This window comes from Lontra canadensis, unplaced genomic scaffold (assembly GCF_010015895.1).
Source record: "Lontra canadensis isolate GAN:19392208 unplaced genomic scaffold, GSC_riverotter_1.0 scaffold30, whole genome shotgun sequence".
Classification (NCBI taxonomy): domain Eukaryota; kingdom Metazoa; phylum Chordata; class Mammalia; order Carnivora; family Mustelidae; genus Lontra; species Lontra canadensis.
Genome location: NW_022631024.1, coordinates 962,969 through 973,937, shown reverse-complemented (window position 1 = coordinate 973,937; position 10,969 = coordinate 962,969). Strand labels below are relative to the sequence as shown.

At 51.9% G+C, this 10,969-nt stretch overlaps 1 protein-coding gene across 1 annotated transcript in view; it reads right to left on the bottom strand.

Moving 5' to 3' along the window:
* Window positions 1-4,107: 4,107 nt before the first annotated feature.
* Window positions 4,108-10,969, bottom strand: part of SNX30 (sorting nexin family member 30) — a 104,609-nt gene continuing 97,747 nt past the window's right edge. The window contains exons 8-9 of the mRNA XM_032865622.1: window positions 8,230-8,382; window positions 4,108-4,810 (exon numbers count right to left, since the gene is read on the bottom strand). Of these exons, the coding sequence (XP_032721513.1) occupies window positions 4,751-4,810; window positions 8,230-8,382 (213 nt within the window). The 3' untranslated portion in view covers window positions 4,108-4,750. The remainder of the gene's footprint in view (window positions 4,811-8,229; window positions 8,383-10,969) is intronic.

Below are 10,969 nucleotides of genomic sequence, written 5' to 3'. Positions count from 1 at the left end.
TGTCTCTGTGATTTGTCGATGCCGGATACCATATATCCTCTACAATCAAGAGGGTGCCAAAAGGCACTGAGTTCATCTTTCACACTTTAAAACAAACAAACGAACAAACAAAATGGTTTAGTGGTCCCTGTGTTTCCTTACATTATCAAAAATATCATTTGGCAATAGCAACACTTAGCTTTCTCTTTCCAAAAGGCAGCCCTATTTATGAACCTCACTTTCTTCTTAAGGATGGCTGAGGATGGGCTATGTTAGGCCTCTAGTATTAAGCTCAACAACCAATTATGTGTCTAAAAACTCCTTCTACCCAGAATCTAAAACACATGAGCTGAAGAATAAGGCATATGAAAAGGTGCTGACCATTCTCAAAAAGCAGAGTTAGGCTTTCAGCAGTCTGTGGCATTTTTAAAAGTCTGGGTTTGTTGATTTTCCAGTGCTAACTAGAATGTTTCTGACTCAAATACCTTATTGGTTTTCTTAAAGTTATTTTTTCCAAAGCACGCACTTACAGGCTATCTAGAGTAATAAAAACTACCCAGATGACATATTTTTGCTGCCACACAGAAAGGGTTAGACAGTCATATCCAGAATGCATTTCAAATACACATGATTAAGGGACAATAGTCAAACTCCCTGTGACAACAGGCCATTCTCCTTTTCTTATGCGACAGCCCTGCGCACATTCTCATCTGGGCAGCTGGAGGGAGACCATCCTTAAAACAGAAAGCTAACCACCTACTGGGTGAACTGATTAAAAGAATCAGGTTTTTGGTTTATTTGTTAAATCAAAAAAACACGAGGAAGCGGAAAACTCCAACACACCCAGCTCTATAGGTCCGTCGGGCGCAGGGGATGACATTTTCCTCAAATCTACAGACAAATGCCACCTGCCATCTGAATGGAGCAAACATAAGAGGGCCTGTCCCATCTGTCACCATCTTGAGAACTCCTGAAAGTGAGAAGGCAAACCCAAATTCCCAAAACATCCTGTAAGCGGGGATCACCAAAGCAACCGTTCCTCCAGCCTTATAAGACTGCCCAGCTTCCATGGGCCTTTCGAGCAGGCGTCTGGGAAGGCAGGCAGCAGGCCTACTGTGCCGGGCCCTTACCACAGGTGGCCCACCTTCTGAGCAGAGGCGTTCTTTAGGGCAGCCGGAGGAGAATCCAGTTCTAACCTATTCGGAGACCCACAGACACGAGGCTGATACGGACCTGGGGGCCTGTGGTGGGTCCCACTCTCCAGCCCTCTCTCGGGACAGAGTCTAAAGAACTACTCTCATTCCAATGAATGGTTTCAGAACAAAGCCAGGGCCTGGATTTCAGTGCTGTGGACAGCAGGGCCCAGGCCCTCGGACTCTGGATGTATCCTGGGCTGACACTGGCCATCCCAAGAGAGAAACCCCAGTTGCATATGCCCACCCAGCCACCACACCCTCTTCTCAAGCAGGACTTCCTACCATTTCAACACAAAGGTGGCCTCACGAGAGTATTTAAAGACCTTTCGAGGAAGGTGACTGAAAAAATACTTAATTCCACAACACGCAGCACACACACTCCAGTTGTGGCTGACATTTGGCATGAAGACAAAGTTCCATGACATTCACCACGAATCCTTGGAGTTGGATCTGTTACTGTTACTCACCTAAAGACAGGTGTCTGGGGAGTTCAATGAGTGGCACAGTGATACGAGCCAATCCTTTCCATAATTGCACTTAACTGAGGTCACCGGGAATCATTACTAAGTCTTAGAGGACAAAATCCAACCCCAAACTTGGCTGTGTAACATGTTCCCTCCTCGTTCGGGAAGAACTGTGGTTCTTTGCTTTGGGCAGAGTAGCCTAGAATCTTCTTGTGAATCCAGCACAGGAGAAGGCGGCCAGGGTCCACGCCTGCCACAAAGCACACTTGCCCACTTCAACACCTGCCTCTCCAACACGGGCTCGGTGTCTGGGAATTCTCTCTTCTGCCCGAGCCTGGATTTTTAACCTGGGTGAACAAACCTTTCACTTCCCACATATGGGGGACAGTGGACAGGGATCATTTTCCATTCTGTGGCCATGTGCTCAAGATTCAAAACCTGTCCCAGTCTGTCTGCCTGAGGTCAAGCGTGTCCTCAAGCAAAAGCCCCCTGGACAGAAATCTGAGAGAGGAGGCAGTGAGCTCCGCCCCACGACTGTGGAGCCATGCAGGATGGGGCGAGGAAGCCTCTAGGAGGCAGTCTTTGGCACGGAAATCTCCGAGTCACTTTTCACAGGAATCACCTTTGTGCCCACCAGGAGGAAGGGGCAAATGCCCCGGACCGGTGACCCTCGGGGGCTGAGGGAGCTTCCCTCACTGCCCACCATGCCTTCTATCTAGGCCAGCCTCCTCACCTCATCTGAAGAGGAAGGGGCGAGGGTCCCTTCTCGGGGAACAAGTGTCTCTGCGGGGAAGTCTGTACTGTGCACTGGTTCTCCCAGCTCGGCCGTCAATGCTCCTGCTCTCCCTGGTGTCTTAAAGCACAGAAACATCGTAAGGGGCACGAAGAGAGAAAGACAAATCCCAGGATGCCTCCTTCCCCCCTGAGCTCGTCTTCTGCCTCCAGTGGGGTAAGGAATGACTGTTTCCCCCACTCCCTTCCCATGCATCCCAGCGAGGAACCCAACGACTTTTTTGAACTGCTGCCTTCCTTCCCAACTAACCTTTACACAGGAATGCTCCTGGGCTTTGGCAACTAAGTTGCAAGTGAGGTTCTGGTCTTCCAGCAACTCTTTCCCCTGTTCTTTCCAAGCACTCCTTGTGCTGGACAACATTTTTAAAGCACACATTCCACAAGGCAAGGCCTGGCACATTCCTGCAGATGAGCATCTGCTGCTAAGGTCAGTCTAGTGCCTTCCATGAAATAGCAAGAGAGGGCCCTCGACCCTTTATTAGATACACAACCCTGTTCTACCAGCAAAGTGTCAGGCTGGACCCAGACATCCAGACCTGCACTAAGGTGACGGTGTAGAGGTAGTGTGAAACACTGACTCGCCACTCTGGGTAGAGAGCCCGTCCTTACCGTTCTGCTTCAAGGGATCATTTCTAACTGTACCAAACTGAAAATCCGCACTGCAGGCTTTTGGGATGCCACGAGTGGGTCTGACAGCGCAGGCAAGTACCAAATGATATGAGACTTCTCATTTTAAACTGTGACTTATTTGAACACGATGAAACAGAACTGAACGGTTCTGTGCCATTCTTCTGCCAGGCCACTGATGTCACTACGGCAGCTGTCCAAGGTCAACGTGGCAGGTGGACGTGGGACAGAGCACTGAGCACACGCTGCACAGAGCTCTGGATCTGCAGGTTGGCCAGCATCTGTGCCAACGTCTCAACACAGCTTGCCTCTATGAGGCTCATACTTAGACTTTTGGAGGGACTGAGCCACAGAACACAATGGGACCTAGGTAGCTTCATTTCAGAAGGAAACGAAATGAGTTGGAAGATAGATCCTCTGGTTGTAGTGTGAAGTGAAGATGGGAGACGCCACCGGCAGTCCCCAGGAGCTTGGCTCCTTGAACGGAGGAGAGTCTAGCTTATCCAGAAGCAAAGACATCTCTGTTACGCTAGTCCTCTCCAAGTCCCATCCAGTTACGGACTTCTATTCCTGACCGGGGACATCATCAAGGGTTAAAGCACTTCATGTAGAACATTCACGTTGAGTTTACAAAACCTTGACCGTGTCATGACAGCGCTAACGGCCTCTCAGCAAAAGTCTGCCCAAACATTCAGTGGACGCGGCAGGAAACACTAAATGGGGAATTTCGGGTGAGGTGAAGGCAGACGGCACAGGGCAGGTGTGGGAATGAGGCCTGGCGCGAGCCTGCCAATCCCTGCTACCGGGGAGCTGCTCAGACTTCCAGCCACACGGATTCCCCACGACGGGCCTAATCTCTACTCTGACGGCATTTTACAAGCCAAAAAACAACATCGAAGAACTTCACAGAGAAAAATGCACCTTTTTTTTCTCCATCTTACACAAAACCAAGTGTCCGATCTACTGCATTCTAGTGTGAGAAACAAGTCTGGGGAGCACGGCCCCCCTCGGCTTCCCAAAGTGTTGTGCAAGGCCAAGGATGCCACAGACGTGCGTGGACGCTGACGGAGACCGTCCTGAGGGACCCGGGAGCCACAAAACGGCTGTCGCTCATCACGAGTGGCTGGCAGGCCATGCTCGCAGCTAGAGGCCACGGTCCATTAGGGAAGGGCTTTCCACGGAACTGCCAATGCTTCCGCCTCGGCTGTGATGAGTCGGTAGCCCACAGGGTCCATCCTGGAGTCACCCTGTGTCCACGGAACACAGGGGCTGCCTTCTGTTCACGCCTTCCTCGTGTCCTCGAAAAGCAAGAGCCGGGCTTCCCCCCAGCACAGGCAACGCTGTGGGCCCCCCAGACAGAAGCCTCCGTGATGAGATGTCGGAATGTCAGCCGGGCCGGCCCAGCCCTCGGCTGTACGTCTTCTCAGCTGTTCCATTTCATCGGCTCCTTTGAGCCACGGAGGTAAGCTGCTTCCGCTGAGGGATGACGCCAGCCTTGCAGACTCCACCAAGGAATAAATACTAATGGAAAACCAGCGGTGGACGAACGGGGAGAGGCGGGCAGGGGAAGAAATACACAAAGGAGAGATGCTTCTGTGGCTGTTTCCTCAGTGCCGGGCCTCTGGCACGACAGGGGCGTGCGGGGACGCCATGCCCTGTGCAGGTCGAAGAGTCTCTGTGCCAGGAGGGAACTTACTTGGCCTCTTGCTTCTCCTGCAGTAGTGGAATGATCGACTCCCACGCCGTGAGGCACTGCAATGACAACACACACAGACACCGTATCAGCATCAGCCTTCAGGACCAGGTGCTTTATTCTCTGCTCATCTCACCAGGTTACTCTGCCTTCGGTACTGGCTAAGGAACGTACATATGCCACGTCCGACGTCTACACGTACTATCCATCGCCATTAGAAACTGGGGCGGGTGACAGGTGTCTGCTTTGAATACGACATCCCCATCTCTACGGAAGACAGCAGGGTCTCTGCAAGGCCTATGTGCAGTGTCCCTAGAGCTCACAGCTGGTGAGCGGAAATATTCTCACTGGAAGACAGTGTTTTCCTTCCAAAAGCAGAAAAGGTAATAGGCTCCAAGCCTTCCGTGCGTCCTGCCGTCCTCAGCCAGGTTGAAGACATTGCTCCAGGTGTGGGCAGGACTGACTTGCGGAGGACGCCAATCATACGGGCACAGCCCAGCTGCCTGACTCAGAGGGGGTGGAAACCTCGCTCCTTACTGATCTGTTTTGATTGTATGGGCCACTCCTGGATCCCAAAAGGAAAAATGGCAGCTGGGGGCGGGGGGGCTCTATTCATTGAGTTTCGTTGGGTCCAAATGCCAGGATGTGTTTTACATTCACTACTGCTGGTCCTAACAATTCTATGAAGTAGAAGTATTACTTATTATAACACACACACACACACACACACACACACACTTCATAGATGGAGAAAATGAGACCCAGAGCGGTTATATAACTTGCCTAAGATACGTAGCTAGAAAGTGACAGAGCTGGTAAGTGGCAAAAAAATATATATTCTTTTCCCTACACCAATCCCCCTTCATTCCAGATCCTTGTGAAGGGCCATTGTCTGTATGCCCTGAACTTAGAGACGGACACTCTCCTCTAGGAGCACCCTCCTCTAGGAGCACCCTACTTAATGAAATGGTCCTCCCTTCAAGCCATCTCTTGCACGAAGGGCAGGCCAGAAGAACCACACAAGGCCTTCCTAGCAGCTCAGGGTGAAGCAGGCCTTTGCAGTGAGTCATCTGGGGAGGAGCTCTGAGCAGGCAGGAGGAGAGAGGCATTCTTTGGTCAAGCTGGGGAGCAGGGTGGCGAAACTGCTCCACACTTCCTTCCTTAGTGACTCTGAGGTTGGAGAAGAAACTAGACTTGGACCCTGCCCTCCATAACAAAGGCTGGGAAGCTTCTAGGAGCTTGCTTGCACGGAGAGACCCCATGCAGGGTCCATGGCACCCTGGGCCCTGCTTTGTCCCTAGGCCATCATCTCAGATCTAGAAAGGCCCTTCTATGTCAGCGATGGGGAACCAAGGCCACGTCAGATTTCTTTCCAGTCTTCAAATGCTCAAACTTCTTCCCACCCCAAGACCCTTGCATATGTGTTCCCTTGGCCTGGGATACTTTTTCTCCAAGTCTTTGTCTCTGGGACCCAGGTTAAACATTGTTTCCTCAGATTGGCCTTTCCTGCCCACTCCACTTGCCTCCTTCAATCCCTGACCTGAACTGTGCCCCTAGTATTTTCGCCCCAGGTTTCCCATGCTTTCCCTCTAGAGCATGAATCTTACTCTGAAGTGACAGGATTTCTGGGTTAACGTGTATCTGCCACTGCGCGGAGGGTTCCTTAATGGCAGGAGTCCTGCTGTTTTGTTTAGCAGCCTATCCCCAGGCCCTGGTGCACGGCAGGGACACAGCAGGTAATGTTCAATGTATGTGGCAGCCAAGATGAGGCCCCTGAGACAAGGCCCCTATTCGTGGTATCTGGGAAGACATAAGCTCTGGGTCTGAGTTCTGGGGCCGGGGCCTTGGGAGTGCTGGGATCAATCATGGGGAGAAGCGATGGACACATCCCACCACGTGGGCTTCTGTGTAGTGGGAGGGCTGTTGGACAGCAGAGGGAAGGGGAGGAGATCAGGGAAGGTAGTACCACTTACAGACTATCTACTGAGTGGCACATATGGTCTAGGGACTCAGGGATGCATCGTTTCACTGTGTCTTCACAATCTATTTTATGGGGAAGAGGCAGACACAGAGAGCCGCTCTGCTTAAGGCACAGCCAGTGGAGGAATGAAGCCTTGGCTTTGCACGGAGGGATCTATCTTTGCGGGAGTCATGACTGGCCCCAAAGATGCACATCCCCTGCCAACCACACCAACAATGTGTGTGAGTGGGAGCTTTCAGACTTGTGGCCCCAGCAGAACCCAGTCTGACCCTAGTTCAGTCACTCAAACTGTGTCACGGGGGCAGTCTTAAAAACTTACTGAGCCTCTGTTTCTTTAGCTTCATATGGACAGTCAGAAAACCTTCTTCACAACATATGGGAGGGGGTTAAATTTAAGGACGTGACATATGCATAGCATCTAGCTTAGGGTCAGCAGACACAGCAGAGGCTCTACAGAAATGGTCCTAGGGAACAGAGGCCGGCTCCCTCCCCTCTCCCTCTCGAACAGTCCTTCCGAAGGCCTGGCCACTAACGGCTATTCCGTGGCTGTTCTCCCTAGCTCTCCTCCAAAGAAAGATGTAGACACGAAGCCTTCAGAAGATATGGATTCTTCTAGCCTGGGATGAGGACGTGTTTCTGGAATTGCAGTGGGATTAGCTGAGTTAATGTTTACCCCACATGGTTTCACATCTACAGGTACTTATGGAATTGTGACTGGGCCATGTTTCATCTCTCACTTTAGGTTTTCAAGGAATCTTAGGATTTCTCAGCAGAAATGATCTGGGTTTAGCTAGGCCAGGAGCAAAACCCGATTGAAGAGACTTTGCTGGAGTTTGATGAGTGCCCTCCGTGGGTTGTGTGTGTGCATGTGTGTGTGTGTGTGTGAGAGAGAGAGAGAGAGAGAGAGAGAGACAAGACAGGGGTACAGCTCTACGAATCAAAGGGATTCATGGAAAAAAAAACCCCTGTTTTTAAAGTTTTCCTTTGTAATCCTACATACTTTTGGGGGAGCTATTTACAAACAGTATTTTGAAGTCTTAAAAACAACCGAACAGTATTTTGATAAGGATTCAGCGGGTTCTATGGCACTACGAGAGTGAGAAACCCCCGTATGTAGAGCCACACAGCAGCCTGGGGTTACCTCAAAGCCTCCTTACCTGGAACAAGCCCACAGGCAAGTCCTCGGCCTCTGGGAAGCAGCTGGCTGCCAGGCCCAAAGGGCACGGCAGAGAAAAGTGCCACTTCCACAAGCTCCATGGGCACCGGGAGGGGGAGGGGCTCTGCTTCCAAACCCAGCACCCCAGCTTGCACAGCGGGGGCAGCCTCCCCCACAACCGGACCTGCACAGTGAGGGGCAAGGACCATACGGGCGGTCACTAAGACCAGACACACAAAATCAGGGAAGCAGGTGGGGCTGGCTGGCCATCGCGAAAGGCTCCTGCTACTCCTAGGGCTTCCTCCACGGGAGGGCTAGGGTCTTGCCAGCACGCTCTGTACCTTCTCATAATACTGGATGTTCTTGTCCGCCATTCCCATGAGCAGCTGCCGGAAGTCCTGCCTCTTGTTGTTCTGCCATCGCTCCATGTCGGCTTTCAGGTCTGCATTGAAACACTCCATCCGGTCCTGACATTTCTCAACGTCTGCGGGCACCTGGGAGTGGGGAGCAGAAAGGGGGACTTGGGATGTGGAACTGGCAACCCCATGCCTTGAGCTCCCTTGTGAAAGGCCAAATCCCTACATGCAACGCCATGAACACAGGCCCTCCACGGGGGGCATTTAACTGAAGGAAGGGCCTTGGGTTTTCAGGACTAAAGAGGAATTCTGAAAAGTGCTATCCTGACCCAACTCTCCAAACCCACCCAAGCACAACAGAGACTCATGGGGGAAACACCCCCCTGTTTACAAACAGGGAGAGGAAACCCTGCAGTTCAGAGTCACAGTCGTTTGGTTCCTCCTTTTTCCCTATCTGTATGTAAAAATGTGTGTAAATTCTGCAAACATACAGCAGCATTTGGCATTGCCCCTGCCATTCTCCTCAGTCCTATAAGTAAAACCAGAAAAGGTTTCCCCACATCACAGGAACTACTCCATCACCCGTGACGTTTGATAACAGCTACCGTCATTAATCACACAATTAACTACACACATAAGACTATCAGCCCACTTCTTCCTCTGAACCCCACATCACAAATCAACTTGAGACCCATTTACACAACCCCAGATTGCAGATAATCAAAAATGATGAGTTTAGGTTAGGGAATTCTGAGGAAATGGGAGGAAAATCATTTATGTGTGTCAAAAGAATTTGAAATACGAAGATGAGGAAAAATACAGTGGGCTATTTCAAGTTTTTCTTTTCTTTTTAAGATTTTATTTATTTGACACAGAGCGAGTGAGAGAGAGAGAGAGAGCAGAAGCAGGGGGAGCAGCGAGCAGAGGGAGAAGTAGACTCCCTGCTGAGCAAGGAGTCTGACATGGGGCTTGATCCCAGGACCCTGAGATCATGACCTGAGCCGAAGGCAGACGCTTCACCAACTAACCCATCCAAGTGCCCCTCAAGTTTTTCCTAAAGAAGTTTTTGAAGACTTTCTCAAAATGGAACTCTGTCACAGTCAGAGGACCTTATGGCTTACCTGGGTCCCCAGAGCACAAAGCTGGCTCCTCTCCTCACTCAAAAGCTCCACAGGGCCCTGCAGGTGCCCCGGGGGTGGACAAGCCTAAAACCGGGTCAAACACCCACATGCCAGGTGCTTCACGACAACAAATGAGGACTTGAGTGTTCTGAGTGCCAGCATCTATGATCACAAATGGCTTCAAGCCATGGGTCGCCATCAGGGGTCAATCTCTACCCACCAGGAAAGTTCTCTCCCCAGGCCTCATGGGTAAGGGGAGGAGGACCCAGAGAACCCAATAAAGGGAGGGCCAAGGCTGTGGGAGCCTGACATGTTTGGGGCTTCCAGAAGGGCTGAGGGCCCCCAGGCCGCATGCAGACGGCTGCAGGATGCAGAGCAAGGGAAGTGAGCAGCCTGGGGCTGGGGCGTCACAGGCCTGGCATGGGATCTGAAATTGGGTGAGGCAGGAGGAGCTGGACAGAAAGCCAGAGGGAGGCATCCTGGGCAATTTTTAAAAAAGGAACTTTCCTTCAAAGAGGGAGGAAAGCCTTTTCCAAAGCACCTAGCCTCTGGAAGAAGAAAGAGGACCTGACTTTTTCTCCCGACGTCATGACCGCAGTCACTTTTGCCTTCCCCCGCTGCCTCACCCATCGCTGTCGTCCAACTCCGGGGAAACTGAAGAACTGGTGCAGCCCCACCCACCCCCGCCCTCGCCCCTCCAGAGCCTTCCCCACAAACATGCAGGGAACCAGCCTCCGTGGAGGCCCAGCGAGCCGGTGTCTCTGGGCCTCACTCCCCTGCAGACACAGTCCAGCTCCCTTACTCCTCTCCCAGCCGCTGCTCATTTTAGCACCGGGTGAAAGTTCCCTAGAGCGACTTCCCTTTTGCTTAACAAAACCGCTGTGGCCAGCAGGAAAAGCAAAGCTCTGAAAAGAGAACTGCATCAAGGCCCAGGGAGAAGAGGAAGGCCAGGGCCTGTGATCCAAAGGGTCCAACTCCTGGGTCTGTTCTGAAGACGGGAACTCTGGGGGACCCACAAAAATGAAGAGTCAAAACCACAGCCCTGGATTTTAGGATGGCCAGAGCCTCCCCTGGGGAAACATCGGTAACCCATGATCTTCACACCGCAGTCTGTGCTTGGCACAGAGGGAGACCGCAGGGCTTCGGGGTCAGGAGGCCGGTCTTATCTCAGGCTGCCGACAGTCTAGCTGGGAAGGAAGTGAGCAGGGCTGCGCACTCGGGAGAGAGGTACCGGTACTCTCGCCTCACTCTGAGCCCCATGGTAAGCACGCGGCATGGGGGAGCTGGAGGGCGAGTCCAGCTTGGAGGAGGGATCGCGCCTCCTGAAGAAAGACCACTCAGGCCTCGGTGCCTGAGTGGCTCGGTCAGTTGGGTGTCTGACTCTTGATTTCGGCTCAAGTTGTGATCTCAGGGTCGTGAGATCAAGCCCTGGGTCGGGCTCCGTACTGAGCACAGAGTCTGCTTGAGGTTCTCTCTCTCCTTCTGCCCTCCCCCTGCTCTTGCACATGTGCTCTTATGCTCTAAAATAAATACATCTTTAAAAAAAAATAAAAGAAACACCACTGAGGCAACTGACAGGGGGAGGGCTCTCTGGAGTGACAGCA